This window comes from Chenopodium quinoa, unplaced genomic scaffold (genome assembly GCF_001683475.1).
Source record: "Chenopodium quinoa cultivar QQ74 unplaced genomic scaffold, ASM168347v1, whole genome shotgun sequence".
Lineage (NCBI taxonomy): Eukaryota > Viridiplantae > Streptophyta > Magnoliopsida > Caryophyllales > Amaranthaceae > Chenopodium > Chenopodium quinoa.
Genome location: NW_018743977.1, coordinates 2,691,750 through 2,709,231, shown reverse-complemented (window position 1 = coordinate 2,709,231; position 17,482 = coordinate 2,691,750). Strand labels below are relative to the sequence as shown.

The window sequence follows — 17,482 nt, the reverse complement described above, 5'->3', positions numbered from 1 at the left end:
TCAACATTTGATCTCCCATGCTATTTTGAAAACAACTTTAGAATATTCAGGATTACCTTTGGAAATAAGGGATAAAAGTGAAAGAAAGTTACCTCTTCTTAAGGAACTTTCTTTTTCATCATGACCACGGAAAGGCAACCCTTGGAGTAAAAGCCATTGGATAGATTCAATTGAAGCTTCAAGTCGCGTCCTATATGCATTTGTACTCTCAGCGGTTTGTTTTGTTAAGGCTTGTGTGATGCTTGAATTTTGTTTCTTGAACAAATCCATAGCTAAAACAGCATTATTATGTGCACTCAAGTGTTTACCGACATGTTTTCTTATTAAATCCGATCGATTCCATGATTTGAAACCATCACTAACAAAAGCATCACCTCCAAAGGCATTTTCATCCTTGAATAGATAACAAGGGAAACAATAGGCAGCATCCTTTTCCACACTATACTCAAGCCAAGTCCAAGTATCAAACCACTTAGCACAAAAGCGACGATTTTTGCCAAAAATAGAAGTTTGAGGAAATGTAAAGTCTTTGGGCTGACAAGGCTTTCTTTGAATGTAAATTCTTCTCACTAAATCTCTATCATCTTTATGAAATTGACTCATTTTTCTCCTCTTTCCTGGATCTTGTGGAAGATTAGCAAATTCATGTTCACTTAATCTTTCTCCAAAGATTGGGGCATTAGGAGAACATTGGCCTTGTTCATTTTGAGGGGAATTTTGAGTTGAATAATGAGATGGAGATGAAAGTTGCTCACTTTGTTGAGGTGGAGTTATAGTTTGTTCATTTTGTGTTGGATGTGGAAGAGAAGTTGGAGTAGGATTTTTTTTAGTAAAGAAGCTAGTAATGTTTTGCATTTCATTTGGAGTATGTTTTCTCTTCATTCTGAAATTTGAATAAATATTGAACTAAATCAAGCAATATTCCCCAGAAAAATTATTTGAATAAATATTCAACTAAATGGTCTAAATCAAGCAATTCATAATGGACACCAGTCAGACAAGGGAGCTAGATCAAACGCAGCCAGATATAAAAAGAATCAAGTAATAGACTCTGTGCATCAAATATATATCTAAAATCAAGGGATCTCATAAGAGACTTTGACCCAAAGATCAACAGAAAAGATATCCAAATTTGACAAGCCAAATACTTTACATAACATGTGTAACAGTGTAAGCACCTTTTAATGGGAAATAAATAATCAAATGTCTACATACTTAAGGATGGGAAGCACAATAAGCGGAGTGAATCATTAGATGATTAATTAGCACAATTCTATTCAAAATGACAATCAAATAAAGAAGCAGGAACATTAAAGTATTTGAATACCAAGTTTCATACCCTAATTTAAGTGTAATATCGGATGAGGAAATGTTTTCGTTTAGGTAAAAAACAATAAATATGATCAAAGAGAGCTTTTTTTTTAAGTGTAATGAAAATGGAACATTATGAGATCCTCTTCACGAGGGGAACACCTAAATATATATTGGAGGGTATTGTTGAAATGATTTAATAGTGTAAGATTGTTATGTAAATACTTTGATCAACGATTCTGAAATTTGCTACGTGACTTTTAATTGAAAATAAGCTAGGTTAGGGTAATTTAGATTATTGTTTTTAGTTGGGGACGTGATTTTATAATTACTTTGCAATAGTTTTAGTCACACTTAGCATTTTTTTTATTTTGTGGTAAGGACACTTATCACTTCTTACTTAGAACTGTAGAACTAATAATCTTTGGAATCTAATAAACAAAATGGTTTTGTAACAACTAACAAATGGGGAAATTCCCGTTACTCAAGCTGAGTAACAAGAATTAGTAAAGATAATGTGGGATTGCTTGGCATTTTTGTCAATTTCTCACAGCATTAGTAAAGATAAGCTAGTGGTTGGATGATGCCTAAAATAATCGAAAACCAATTGAACAAATAAAGACAAAAAAATCGAAAACAAATCAATCAAATAAACCCCAAAACAATCGAAAGCCAATCGACCAAATAAAGTCAAAAAATCGAAAACAAATCGATCAAATAAACCCCAAAATAATCGAAAACCAATCGACCAAATAAAGCCAAAAAATCGAAAACAAATAATGATCAAATAAACCCCAATAAAAACGAAGCGATTTTGCTGAAATACACCCACAAAGATTGAACCAAAAAAATTCGAATACACATTGATGATTGAACATGTCGAAAACAACAGGAACATATATGCAAAAATCCACGACAATCAAACCCAAAAATTTGAAACTAAATCAAGACAGAGAATGAGAGAAACAAGATCGAACCTGATAAATGTGACGATGGGAAAGTCAATTAGTCATCTTCCACAACCTCGGACGCGAAGTCACGAACAGAAGAACGGAGATGAGCCGATTAACAATGGAGGCGATTAGGCGGAGAAGGCGAAGTCACGACTCACGATTCACGAAGAGAAGAATGGAGGCGATTAGGCGGAGAAGGACTGAAGGAGAAGGAGAAGCCAGAGCACGAAGAGGCGATTAGGCGGACTGGCGGAGAAGGAGAAGCCAGAGCACGAAGAGGCTAGGGCTTGAAACTTTGAAAGCCTTGAACTCTCCGTCTCTCCTGTAAGGCTGTAACTGATTTTAATTTTTTTTTTTTTTTTTTTTTTTTTTTTTTTTTTTTTTAAATAACTTAAAATTTTTTTTTGGGCCTGGTGAGTCACTTGACCCACCAGGTCTAAGCCCAAGTCCGCCACTGGTTGGGCCTCGTTCCTCCAAACTATTACATTAGCTTCGAAAGACTGCATGGGTATCAACAAAGAGAACAGGGAAGACGCAATGTGATTTACTTCTTGCTCAATTGAAAAGGTTTATCACTTGTGTCTTCACCCTAGTATTCATATTATTAACTGCAACCTTGTGTAATCGTTTCCAAAATTTAGATCAAGTATGTTTGGAAATTCTAGCTCTCCTTTGTTTAATGCAAAGATCAAGATTTAATTATTCCATAACATTGTTGAATTTCCTGGATATATATGGAACCGATGCATGGCCTAGGAGCACACACTCAGTCTCCATGGAATCATGGACCATGGTTATGGATTCGAATCCTTGGAAAACAGTGTTTACTTTCGATAGTATGCTATCTGAGCCAAAAATGTCATGATCCCATGAGGAAATTTCCCCTAGCCCCAGAAACTAAACATTGGGTATATTGCCTACCTATGTGCATCTTGGAGCTCCTTGTTCTTGCCTTCTTCGGATCCAGCTTTAGAGCAATCACAAATTCCATAATCCTGCAAAAGCGCAATATCAGCATCTCATTAATCAGAATCCAAGCCAACCACACCTTTTGAGCCATAAATTGTCACTTAAAGCAAAAAAATAATTGAACGAATCAAACCATAACTTATGAAGATACCAAAACTAACCAATGTGAAACATAAGTTTCACTTTTCCAATTATAATCATACAACATAACAAGATTTTTAATACCAAAACTAACCAATGGAAGCACTGTATCTGATTTAAATGTAACAAGATTTTTAATACTAATTTGAAACATACAACGTTTAGTCTGTAACAGGGCTAAGAAATAGTGGAACAGCAACATATTTCAGCCCGGTAAGGCGGTAAGGTGCCTTTCATCCCTCAGGATGTTCCAAGCCAGGCCAGGGCATATGGAGTGACAATCAACTTGTTCAGTATTTGACATATTTCATACCCAAACAGCTGCAGAAGCTAAGAAAATTACATTGCCTGAGTAGGTTAATGACTAATACATGAATGCAGCCAACACTCAACTAAACCAGCATGCTGCTCCTAGATAATGTCCCCTTTTGACAGCTTCTGCTCCCTTCGCTTTGATGTCGAGAAACTTCTTTTCATTTTTGAGTGTTCCCTACAAGTTATGCAAATTATATGCAAAAACAAAACAAAGGTAAATTCGGCCAGACTAAATGCTTTTTTAAATAATTGAGTAATACGAGTACACCTCTTTGCTTGCTTCAGAAGACATAATAATTACACGCATGATCCAATCAGGAATAAATTGGATTGGAGTACTCACAGGGAATAGAGCCGTGACAGCTGCACGATTGCCCAGTTTTACAATGAAGGAGAAAAGAGAGCAATTATATCCGAAAGACAGCCAATAACAGTACCTATTAGGCATTTAATTGAATTACACCAACGGCATGATGCTAGGAACTGACATGATTTCTGACATGATTACAGCACTAATAATGGCAGAAATTAAGAAGGAAGATGATTGTTATAGTATTAAGATGAGAATGACAGCAGATTGGATGATAATTCCACTTTCAAGAGGTGGAAGTCCCTCCCAATATGAGCTTTCAAGAGGCTCACTCTCTCCCAATAACAAACCACTCAATATTCAAATAACTTTCTTCTTCCTAATGAGGCCTATTTATAGAAAATACCTTCTAACAAACCTCTAGCTTATTCCCCAAGCTACTACTAGTAGACTATGACTAACATGCCCTTCCCTTAATATTGATCCTTGCACATGACAGCTCACAACAACTTTTCTTCCTAGAAGAGCATAGATTAGTCCACTACATAAGATAAAATGGAAAATTCAAACTATTCTGCAACATCCAGAAATTTGAAGTAGCCGAACAGTATTTTTTTAAAAAGACTTGAATTGAATCATAAAAAGATGATAATGTATAAACATAACATATATGTTAAACTCATACCCACAATTGGTAATAGTTTATTCGCATGAAGAGCAACCATATGTTTGAAGAAATGAAAGACCATACCACACGCACACGCAAAATAAATAAAAAATAAAAAATAAAATAAAAATAAGGGTTCAACTCGATGGATACACACTTACAACACTTTCAACTCATATTTTCCGTATATATTTGGGTTTGTTGCAACGAACCCAGAGACTCGGCCACGTGGCATCATAACATATGCTAGGAGGGGCAAGAAAGGGTGCAAGGAGCTGTTAAGAGAGTAGTGGAGCAGCATCAATTTCAGTGCAGCAACATTTGACTGATGTATTGCGGGAGGGGTGGGCGTATCTTTGACAGCTTTTGTCTGTTGTCGTTTTGGCTGCTTGTACATATAAAAAGGGGTAGAAGGGCATGGCTTAGGTAGCTTGTTGGATGTATTAGAATTGAGAAATTAGTGACCTGAAGTCACCTTGAGAGAGTAGTGGCCACAAGCCACTATTGTAAGAAAGCTTCTGTCTTTATTAATCAAACAGCCTCCTTCCCTCATTTAGATTTCTTTTGCTTTGCTTGTTATTGTCTTATTTCTTGCTTGCAGTAGTAGTTCGTTACACATGTCTAAGATCATAATTTTCACCCCAGGCACTCAATCTTAGTAGAGAACATATCAACTTCATCCTTTCCTCCATTCACAACAATAACATATTGTCCCATTCATGACATAGTTACTGATTTCCTCTCTAAGTTCACAGTTTAAATTGGTTATAGCTACTTACCTTCTTCTTACGGTTGTAGATCAATAACAAAAATAGCATCATAAATGAATCTCAAATTCAAATAATTCAAAAAATATATTATAAAACAGAAAATTTAAGATACGAATTTTCAAATAATTAACCTTCTTCTGCTTTCCACCACCAGGTTTACCCTGCTTTGATGAAGGTACAGCCTTAGTATCTTTCTTCAGAGCCTGAAAATGAATCAAAAAATAGCCGAAAAACGTAAATCAAACTGAAAATCAAAGAGCAAATTACTGTAAATGGATGAGAGAGATGAACTGAGTACCATTGAGAGAGAAAAATGTCCAGAAAGGTAGGATAGAAGAAGAAAATGGTGAAGCAGGAAAGAGGAAACAGTGAAATACGAGTAGCTGGCAACCATAAGGTTAAGTACACTGTATGCCATTTCCCTGCAGACAACAAGAGGAGGGGCAGAATGTTCCTTTTACTGTTCCTAAGAACAGTAGCAGAAGTTTACGCTTATAAAGGGTGTAGAATAATGTAAATAATTTTATCTGACTTTAAAAGTAAAAAAATGCGGACATTGCATGAGATTGATAAATAGTAATGTAAAATCAAATGCCAAATCATCAATAAAAGCTCAAACTAATGCTATATTGTGTTTATTATCCAAATCAAGTATTCATGTCTGACAATAAATTACATTTCGCAAAGCTCTAAAAATTAGCATACAAGAGAACCAAAAATGGCAGAACACATCCTATAATAAGCTGCAAGCTAGCCGTATGCAGAATTTATTCTACAACTTATCAAGTAGTTGATTCCAGTTTGAAACGATCACCGAGCCACAGCTACGTTGTGTTCTTGTGTTAGAAAAATCAGACAACTAGATTCCCACGAAGTCATATACCTGTGCAGTTAAACATCAAAGCTGTCAATTACAATATTCACATGAAAAACAGAATAATTTGATGAGACTGCTTCAGTTAAACAAAAAAGTAAGATCACCAAAGTAGAAGTGAAAAAATTTCAATATTTACCATGATTAAGTGAAATGGATAAATGATGCTGCGTATCCATGTGAAGAAAAGAAAAGGCATAATCTATAAATCTGAAAATCAATCTTTCACTCTGCATTTTCTTTTTTTAGCTCGGCCAGGAAAGTGATCTTGAGTTACAGAAAGAGCATCTTGGAGCATCTTTTCCCATAAAATTTTAAACTGACTACGGAATTCCTTCTGAAACCAGTCCAGTATTTCTGAATACAACAGCTGAGGATCTTCAATCCATGCTGCTTTTAGCTTGGCACAGCTATCAATTGCTCTCGACCCAGTCAACTTGCTTATAAGATTGCCCACCCGTTTTTGACCCAATGCTTCTGGCTTCAAGATGTTGATTGGTTGGATTGCCATGTAACACTTGTAGGGTTTTAGGCATGGTAAGACTTGACCATCAAGCAAAGCATAAGCAAAGACAGTTATACGCTGTTGAGTATCTTTGATTGGCACCTTGTTTCGTGGGAGTTCCCATAAGTGAGGACCAAAATATGGGGTAACATAACAAAATACTTGATCATGAAGAGGATCATAAAAAGGTTTTGGATCTGCCAAAGGTGCTGAATATGTGCACAAGGAACCGGCATGTTTCACTAGCCACTCTGACTTCACACTTGTTGCTTCTTGAATGAATGGTCTTTTCGTACAAACAATATCTGTATACACCAAAAATTCTGGAGCTGCTTTAGAGACAGAAGAGGAGCGATAAAGAAACACTGTTTCTTTAACCAAGGGTGCCTGATACCGATTAGCATTGATTCTTCTATCTCCAGATGATAGTACACTGGCTCCTCTAATACGCTTGGCAACCCTATCTGCCCATCCAGCACATATAGCTTGGCATAAGATGTTCTCCTCATTTTCCGAGAGGGGAATCTTATCAGAAGAGACACTCCAATCATCTTCCACATCTTTAATGGTTCCATGAGGCCATGAAAAGTCTTGCTCCACATCACAATATCTCTGTTTGAAGACTAACTGTAATAGTTGCTTTCTCAGCTTGGACATTTCTACCATAGTTTTTAGGTGTAGTGTATTTTCGGTGCAAAATTGAGATGGATCCTTAGATTGCTCAAAACACTGTAATGCATAAGCTACAGTTAAAGCATCACTCTTAAGGTTGGAGAATTTTGCACGAGAAAGCTTAATGGTTTTTTTCATTTGTTTCCGCGATAGCTTGGTATCCTTGTCTCCATTTTTCTGGCTGCTGGCAGAACCAGAACCATCTTCCATCTCCGTGCCCTCAGAATTTTTTTTATTTCCATCAAACTGAAAAGGAAAGGGATTTGGCGAGCTCATGGCAGCAGCTACAGCCACTGCATAACTTAGAACTAGATTTGGCCGTACATCACTTTTCTCCTTTTTTGTGATCTGTATTGCAAGGAGGAGCAACCTCGCGTGCCGTGGGCTCAAGGGAAAATGAGCCATTGTCTTGCCCAAAGGTGTCAAGCGCCCATCACTATCAAGTGCTTCAAGAGCCTTTAAGCATTTCTCCGCTTTCACTAATGCAGTGGCATCAGGAGAGGTTGGGAACGGAAAATTGACAACCTGAAACATACAGAAATATAAAGATGTAGAACATTAGCAAAGCTGTTGAGTAGAATGCAGAAGATACAAATCAGCAGAATAAACACGATAACATACTAAATAGCTGGCATAAACCTATCCAATTAGCATAAACCTATCCAACTAGCATAAACCTATCAGCTACATACTAATGTAGTTCCAGTGTAACAGACTAAAGCTAATAAACTCTAGCGATAAAATTTACTCAACTATAGATGTCAATATTTCATAGTTCCCCAGAATCATACACCCAGAGTTAACATAGCTGTCATTTTGAAAAATTCCATGGCAGGTACTATAGAGTTACCATATATAGTCCCAGAAAGACAAATCAATACCGATAAATTAAGGAAACACGTAGGCCCGGGATTCTACCATACAAATGGAACTGTTAATTACCCAAATTGCAGCAACGTCTCACATCATAAAAGAAAAGGAATTTAAATTAACTCAAACACCCAAAAAAAAAAAGTTATTTCATACAAAGTACTTTTTTGAGCCTCCTCTTTTCTCTTTTCCACAATTCACTCATCCATTCCCAAACTATATCTCAAACTCAGCACCAAAGCAGATCCACAAAATCAAACACCAAAAAGCAGATCCACAAAATCAAACACCAAAAAAAAAAAAGAAGTTATTTCATACGAAGTACTTTTTTTCAGCCTCCTTTTTTCTCTTTTCCACAATTCACTCATCCATTCCCAAACTATATCTCAAACTCAGCACCAAAGTAAATCCACAAAAATTCAGCTAATAAAATAAATCAATAGAACAAGTTTTTAAAAATTATCACAGCTAAGTCCATACTTACAAAATTTTCAACCCATTAAATACAAAGTTTCACCCCTTAAAAACTTATAATCCAGGCAACATTTTCCAATACTATATATAATATATTATGTTGGTCAGGAAATTGCAGCCTTAGTTGAACGCATTGCTAGACTTCCCATGTTAAATCTGGGCAAGTAAGAAATGCTGGTTCCTTGTTAGAATGATGGGTAGTTTTACTATTTTGTAAAGGATCAGGGAAGGAGATAAAAGAAAAACAAAGAGGAGATTAATGAGAGAACATTGATTTAGGTTTGGTTTCAGACGTGGAAGTTGGTTGATCATCTTGTTGATAACATAACAAAGATTTAGTGTTACTGTTCTGTATGATGGATCAAAAGAAATGTTCAAAACTCAGGATAGGGAGAAGAGGGTAAGAGGAAAGTGGAGTAAATAAAGTTGCATAATAAATGTTAAAAATGGAATATAACTTTTATTTGTAGTGGAAAATAATACTTGCAGAGTAAAACAGACAATAACTTTTTAGGTTCTGAAACCTTAGCTGAAAAAAATGAGGTCAATAACCCTAAGCTTGGTGAAAATTTAAGTTAATAAAGTGACTTAACCCCCTCTCACATTTCTAGTAAAAAAAGAAAGCATTTATCATTTACTCCCTGTTCTTTATTAATCTTCCTACACCCCTTCCGAATTTGTCTTCTTTATCCTCTTACTTGGATATCTTCCTTTCATGACCCCGTTTTTTTTGTTTTTTTGTTTTTACTTTACCCCCACTTTTTCAATCAAATTCCCTCTTTTCCATTCATATGACCCCCCCCCCCAAAATTATCCATTCAAAGTTTAAATTGGCCAAATATGAATCTATTTAGCTCTTCCTATCCTCCGTATTTTCCCCTCACAATCCTAGTGAGAGGATTCAATAGTTGAAGAAAGAATTGTTATAATAGTTTCAGGCACACTATGAGGACAAAATAAAGTCTATACATCTTCAAATGAAAGAATAATAACTCACATATGGCGTCAAATCTACCATCTTTATCCACCTTAATCTTAATCTTAATCCATATAGTAGGCATTTTACTACTCCAAAAATAAGATAATATATGATGACTAATTGACCTACTACACAACATCTTCAAATCAGAATTATCATCAAAAGTAAACATGTGCATATTAAAACTCACCTTAGTAATTTTCATGGATTTCAGACGGAGGACAATATCATCAACAGGAACTTTCAAAATTTCAGGACATGAGAATTCTGGGAATTCATTACACATGGCTGCAGAAGAATAGAGGCGATAACAGCGACCAGGTCCTGTTCTTCCCGCTCTTCCAGCACGTTGTTTGGCTGACGCCTGACTTATCCACTGTATTTTATATGATTCCATTTCATTCAAGGGGTTATATTCCTTTACTTTTTCCCTTCCAGTGTCAATCACATATCTTATTCCTGGAATTGTCAAAGAGGTCTCAGCTACATTGGTGGCAACAACTACTAGACGCTCCCCTTCTTTGACCTTTTCAAACACACGAAGCTGAGAAGCTGCTGGAAGCATAGCATAAAGAGGCAAAACATGTAATGGCCCAACGGGGCCCTTTTTCTTTCCTTTTTTCTTAATTGAGCTGAAAGCCTGGTTTGAACAAACATCTTGAGTTGTAACATTTAGTTCTGTCTTGTTACTTGATGTTTTAACACTCTGATCTGCCAAAGCTTCAAAAGAAGCCTTTAAAGAATCAAGGTTTACATCTGTGAAATCCACAATGCTATCATCCAATTCAGAAGTCTTCTGATCTTCAAGATTTTCATCACTTTCAAATCCTGACTCACTATCAGACCCCGAACTGCAGGAAGAATATGTGTTACTGTTGTCTGATTCATCATGTCTCTCATCATAACAACTAAACCTGTCTGTTTGTTGTTCAACAGAGCTTGCATCAAAATTAAAGGCTTCATCAATCTCTTTCAAAGTACACCCATCAATTTGGCCCATCCTATCCATTGTAGTTGTCTTGGTCTCTGTATTAACTACATTCCTTCTGGTTTCAAATTGCTTTGAAGCTTGACGAAGCATACGACACAAATCCTCCACTTCCCGTTGGCCAGTAACAAACACCAGTATGCCACCAGAAGCCAACCCCCTCTTGTGAATTTTGAAGACCTTCCTATAAGCTTCACCAATATAGTCTGTAAGCTCTGTTTTCTTTGAGAAGTGTGTTGTTACAGTAAACTCTCTCCCTGATACATGTATAACAGGTGTGGATTTAGGGAATATCCGGCCTCCTGAAGTGAAATCCTCAACCCTCATGGTAGCACTCATCAATATAAGTTTCAAAGGGAAAACTCTGTCTTTAGTCTCAACATTTTTCCCTCCATCAAGCACCTTCTGCTGCATTTCATATATTTCCTGTAACAATATAATAAGTTCTATGAGATTGAGCTAGAGAAAGATGAATAAATTAATAAATTGTAAATGAGGCTTTTGCCCACAATGAGTTTCATGATGTGAATTTATATAGACCAACTCAATGGATTGAAGGACTCACGCATAGAGTGTGTGCACAGGGTGTAAGGCTATCTATATAGACTAACTCTTGCAATTAGAAGAGCCATGGCATACTCTCCCCTTAAGCGTGCACAGAGTAAGCCACTTGGAGAAAGAGGTGAAGAAAATCAGTGATAACAGCTTATGTAAAGAAAGGAGCATCAATGAAAAAACACAACAGGGACTTCAATTCTGATTTTCAATGCTCTTGTAAACCAAGTACTTCAATAAAAATCACCTGGCGCTGCTTAACGACACGAGAAAGCATCCCAATGAGAATGTCTGTGTTTAGGCTCCTTTCATGAGCCTCATCCAAGATAATGACAGAGTAACGCTTCAACAAGAAATCACCCATCTGTATCATCAAATGATAGAAAGTTATATAACGCAATACCAGAAATCTTGAACCTGACCAAAGGAATTTATGCAATAAAAAAAAATATATTAAAAAAAAAAAAAAAAAAACTTTGATTATTATGTAGATCAAAATTTTACAATTTTAGGGTATGGCTTATTTTAAGAATTAAAGAAGTTCTCAATGTTTTCAGGTTATTAGTCAAACTGGTACGGCAAAGTGGCTTAGTTACAATAAATTTGCTGTTCCTCAAATATGGACATAAATTGAGTTTTGCATGGGAAATGCATGGAAGTTTACATAAATAGGTAGCATCAAGATACTTGGGTTGATAGCTATCACTTATTTGTGTGTAATACAATTAAATGAACAGGATCAGTGCTCAAAAAGGTGTTTTTTTGTTTCGGGAGCAGTGACTGGCAATATTTTGTGCAGCATCATCCACAAAGAGCTTCCTAAATCCTAGTTATTTTAAATTTCATATTTTTTTTGCAATTTATTCGCTAAAATTCCATCCTTCAAAACAGAAGAAGCATAAATTAACAAAATAATCACTCTATTCAAGATAAAAAGAGCAGTTTCCATTACCTTATCAATCAACTCTTACCTCTCCTTATAGCCCCATTTTTTTCTTTCTTACAAAGTTTATAGTTTTCCATTGAAACAAAAGTAACAATACTCCACCACCTCCTAATCCTATCACATCTACTTTAACAAGAAAAGACACAAGAATTGTTTTACAGGCTAGCTCTCTAAATACTCTGCAAAGGCTAGCGCTGCGATTACTCTAGGACACATAGATGATAATCCTGCAAAAAAAGCCATTGCAAATTTACAACTCCCATCAAAGCAGAAATACCACCGGTATATACTATTTTGATGACTGAAGAACCATTTACATTTACATTTACATTTACAACTCCCTCCATCCATGACAAATGTTCCTATTATATGAATAAATTCAACTAACCTTCTTAAAACTCCGTAAAAGTCAACGTTTTATTTATTTAAACATGGAAGGAGTAAATGAATTCTTAAATCTAGCACTTATTAATTATTGTATATATGTTCCGTATCTTGTCTCCATGACTCAGGATACTCCCTCCGTACCCAAGAGTTGTCTTTTCATTTTGGTTTGTCCCATTGTGTTGTATGGTAATTAAGTAAATATTTGCCAATCGATTTTCTGGATTCCCACTGTACTAGAATGCTACCGGTTCATGTCCACTTACGTAATGTAGTTAACATCTGAATGTAGACATGAATAACACACACACACACACAAAGGGAAAAAAAAAAAAAAAAAAAAAGGAGCCATATAACATATGATGAATAATTTATTATTGATGTTAAAAAGCACAGGTAAGTAGGAAAACTAAAAACCTGCAGCTCTCGAAGTAGGATCCCGTCAGTCATATATTTGATGGAGCAGTTGTCTCCATACCATTTTTCATGCTTGACTTGAAAACCAACTTCTTTACCAAAAGTAAGTCCAAGCTCATATGCTACACGTCTAGCTGTAGAAAGCACAGCAACACGACGAGGCTGGGTTACACCAATAACACCACCTTTCATGGAACATTCTCCTGAACCATAGCCAGCTTCATAGAGGAACTGCCAATTGCAATTCAAAATAGGGGATAAGATGAGATATAGCAAAAAAATGCGCAATAAATGCAAGATAGCCTTTCTCCATCTCACCTGTGGAAGTTGTGTGGTTTTGCCACACCCAGTTTCTCCACTGATAATCACACTACTATGACTATTTATAGTTTCCATTATCTCCTGCTCCATCATAATAATCGGGAGATCCATTCTTGCATTTTCCACATCAATTGGCCGCGACACATGTACCACGGTAGGGGCAATTCGAGGTCCTGCAATGGGATTGCCTCCTACGCATTTTGCTCCATAAGAAGCAACTTGAGGCTCATCATTGAATTCACTCTGAAGCATCAACACAATTTTATTGTCACGATAAATGCTGGAATAATTATAGAAAAGTGTTTCACTGTATGGAATTAAGCCTTCTTGGACTCTTACATATCTTGCTTGTAAAATAAAAAATAAAAAGCCCACCATTGGCAATGGCAATATAAAGATCCTAAAACTCAACATGATATCCAAGTGGAAAGCATGATATCAAACAGTCTACATACAATACTAAGACCTGTTCCATTCTTTTGTAATATTCAATTTTAATGGCTAGTCATTTGTTGAGCCATCTAATCTTAGAAAAGGAGATGCATGATGGAGTTCAAAATCTAAATTCAAACAGAGCACATTTAAATATCATGCGTGTTTAAGCTCAGATCTCCAAACATGCAACTCCTCAGCACAGATAAACACAGATACGTAATTAAAGCCTCAAACTCCTGCTTTGTTTTGCTGGAAGCCCAAAATATGGCAAGAACTTGAGTATAAACATGCAATTATATCACTCTAGTATTCAAAATGACATATCAATTCTAGTAGATCAGAGGAGGAATTAAAAAAAAAAAACATATACAAATCACATAAATGCTGGTACAAATGCTCATCACTCCAAACTAGCAGAAATGGTGTCAATTCTCATTCTGGGATGAGCTAATATGAACTACCCCACCTTCCCTTTACAAGAAAGCTTCTTGAAAACACTCTTATACAGTGCATCACAAATATTCTGTGAAAGGGAAAACAATCAGAGTAATTGAAAAGCATCCATATAAGTCAGCTGACATACTAACCTTTGTAGCAACAGATTTCTTGTCACAATCAGAAGACTGAGAGAGTGATGAATTCCTGGAATCTAGATTCATGACTTTGCAACTATCTTCATTAGTTACCTGAACCAATTCTTTAGGCTCGGTTCCTCCACGATCACCAACAATTTGTTGCTCACCTGCCCCTTGAGAAGAAACAGAGCAAGTAGAACCGTTTGTCTCTGCTCTTTCAATAAGCACTGGTTTGTAAGTGGCATTCTTATCAGCATCCTCCAACGGAGAGCTTTGAGAATCATCAGGTTCATAATCACATGACTTAACTTTCTTTCTCTTGGTCCCCATATCACTTACTGGTAAATCTAAACCAGCCTTAGAAAACTGCATTTCCCTCCTACGCTTCTCCTTTGCTGTCTCCGCCTATCAAGCAATAAGACCAAATCAAGACCCTTGAACAAAAGTAATTGTAACATGATCATCTTATACTATCTATGTTCCGAACAGATGGATAACATCTAAAAAAATTTACATGATCAAAGAATTTTTTTTAGATGTTCCAATTCCCATTATGTACTCATTTTTGCTTATCACTACATATTCAAGCAATATTATACATTGGTTTACACATGGTTTCTTATCATTAAGGACTATTCCTTTAATTAAACTGATATATTAATGTGACGAGATTAATTTGACGGCAAACAAAATCAATTTCATTATGGTATGCAAAATTACTTTAATTTCAAAAAATTAAGTATATAATTCATCCAAATTGGAGCTATGACACGTCAAAACCAATAGATATTGACAAGTTAAAGATGTGATAAGATGATATAATAATTCAATTCAAATAAAACTCACCTGACCAATGTTCTCCGATGATCGGAGAAGCAAATATGCATTGTCACTTATCTTATACTTCCTGAAATTATAAATTTCAAAAAATTAACATGAAAAATTAAAACCCATAAAAAACTCACTCATCTTACAAAGTATATACATACTCTAAGTTTTCCAAGCTTTTCGACAGCAGTAATTCCTGTTCTTTCTCTTCCTACATAATCACACCCAAACCCAAATCATATATAAAATCTTTAGAAAAATTTACTGCAATAACAATATTATGTCATAAAAAAGTAAAATTTACCTCTAATTTCCTCAATTTCCTTTTCTGGGAATTGCTCAATTTTTTATTTTGACAGCTTATAATCGGCTAAAACACCCAAAAAAAACAAATATCAACAAATTGATTGTAAACTTAGTAAAGCTACTCAATAAAAAATAATACCTTCGATTTCGATTTCGGCTTTCGGTTTTTTGTCTTAGCAGGCAAAATTAGTGCATTGCTATCTCCAGAATCCATTCTATCAAAACAAACAGGCCCGTCCCTGAGGAAGGGCAGGAGGGGCGGCAGCCCTGGGCCCAGGGAAAAGAGCTCTGATTTCATAGTTGAATCATAACATTAAAGTGTTGTGCAATACATTAGCAACCAAATTTGTTTCAATTATCTCATAATTTTAGGGATATTTGATTCAATTATCTCATAATTTTAGGGATATTTGATATGATGATAACAAATACAAACAACTTACCTCAGAAAGCTGCTTCAATGGGTGATACAAGAACTAGATTCAATGGAGAACGGCAACTGCGCTTCAATGAAGAACGTTGAATGCGCTTCAATAGAGCAATTCAATGGGTTGGACGCCTTGGATTATTAAAAGCCATGACCCATGACCCGCCAGTTATTAATGGGTTAAATTCGTCTAATAAATAAATGGGCTGAGTTACGATCGTTCAATTATGGGACGGACAGACCTTTTAAGGGTTTAGTGTAAACCTATTTTAAAAAGTACAAATTATTAGTTTATTTTTACAATTTCATTTCTCAAGTACTATGTTCACACAGCAAAGCTTGTATAATTTGTTAGTAAGTTTTTTTGTTTTTTTTTATATATTTTGAAACGGCTGAAATTGCATTAATTAAACCGAGTTTACAACAAAAGAAGGAAAATAGGGTAACATAAGTCAATTATAAGTTATCATGTCTTAAATGTGGTTAGGATGAGTTTTCATCAAAAAAAATGTGGTTAAGATGACTTTTTTGTCGTGATCATTATGGCAAATTAATTGTGTCATGTGAAGTGTGAACTATGCAATTGTATAGGTAGTTTACCTTTGCGGTTTTAACAATCAGCTGACGGTCACCTACATTTGATTATAAATGCAGTTGCAAACTAGCAAGTGTAGAATTGTATGAGTTAGTTAATTGTATGAGTTTTAGTGATATGTGTAAAAACAGAAAATTATTAGTGAATAACTATGAAAGTAACAACTTTAATACTTTTTTTTTTTGAAAAAAAACTCATCTAGGTCAACCGAAGAAATTTCCAATATGCGAGGAGGGATTACATCACTCCACACCCATTGGCTAAACTCCCTTGGTTAAAGTAAGTTAATTTGTGAGCTACATTATTACCCCCTCGCTTTACAAAAGACCATGAATCACTAATAAAATTAGAAGAAAAAAACAATCTAGAATATCCTTTATAATCAGATGAAAGGAACTGGAGCCATACAAACGCTTCATCGTTGCCTCAATCACCATCAGATTATCACTCTCGATCCCAATGCAACTCATACCCTTGTGTCTCGCAATCTTTATGCCCTAAAATACCGCTTTCACCTCTGCAATCTTAGTCTCTCATTTTTCACTCCACTACACCGTAGCTCTCCAAAGCACCACCCCTTCACTATTCCTGCAGCCCCCACCTCCCCCAAAACACCAGTATCAACAATAATTTTAACCACACCAGATGCCGGAGGAGACCCGCCCGCAGAGACACTCTTTCCACCCCTCCATTCCCCATGTTATTCAACTTACCCACCTCATGCCCCCTCGTATTAATCTTCAAAGCATAGGAAACAATTTGCTCAACATTCGGATTTTCACCCTCAACCATCCATTTGTTCTTTGCGCCCCACATATAGAGCTGTCAAAAGCTGACCCGACCCGAAAGACCGACCCGAACCCGATTATTAACCGACCCGTCTAAACCTGGAAAA

The 17,482-nt window shown here is 35.9% G+C and overlaps 2 protein-coding genes across 3 annotated transcripts; both read right to left on the bottom strand.

Moving 5' to 3' along the window:
• On the bottom strand, nucleotides 1–5,854 carry LOC110689875. The gene is made up of 6 exons (XM_021866706.1): nucleotides 5,735–5,854; nucleotides 5,568–5,639; nucleotides 3,688–3,738; nucleotides 3,469–3,540; nucleotides 3,186–3,259; nucleotides 1–883 (listed from the first exon to the last, which is right to left on the bottom strand). Exons 1-6 carry the CDS (start codon nucleotides 5,852–5,854, stop codon nucleotides 1–3), a joined length of 1,272 nt encoding a protein of 423 aa, XP_021722398.1.
• A 164-nt stretch (nucleotides 5,855–6,018) lies between these two features.
• On the bottom strand, nucleotides 6,019–16,653 carry LOC110689784 (ATP-dependent RNA helicase DEAH13-like). Of its 2 annotated transcripts, none has more exons than XM_021866590.1 (12): nucleotides 16,009–16,653; nucleotides 15,705–15,832; nucleotides 15,564–15,629; nucleotides 15,421–15,470; nucleotides 15,278–15,338; nucleotides 14,444–14,836; nucleotides 13,419–13,664; nucleotides 13,101–13,331; nucleotides 11,601–11,717; nucleotides 10,001–11,224; nucleotides 6,450–8,012; nucleotides 6,019–6,319 (listed from the first exon to the last, which is right to left on the bottom strand). In XM_021866590.1, exons 2-11 carry the CDS (start codon nucleotides 15,777–15,779, stop codon nucleotides 6,528–6,530), a joined length of 3,948 nt encoding a protein of 1,315 aa, XP_021722282.1. In that variant the 5' UTR covers nucleotides 15,780–15,832; nucleotides 16,009–16,653; the 3' UTR covers nucleotides 6,019–6,319; nucleotides 6,450–6,527. The 2 variants fall into 2 exon arrangements, with proteins under 2 accessions (XP_021722282.1, XP_021722281.1); XM_021866589.1 differs by having other exon boundaries at nucleotides 15,705–15,853; nucleotides 16,009–16,652.
• Nucleotides 16,654–17,482: the final 829 nt, after the last annotated feature.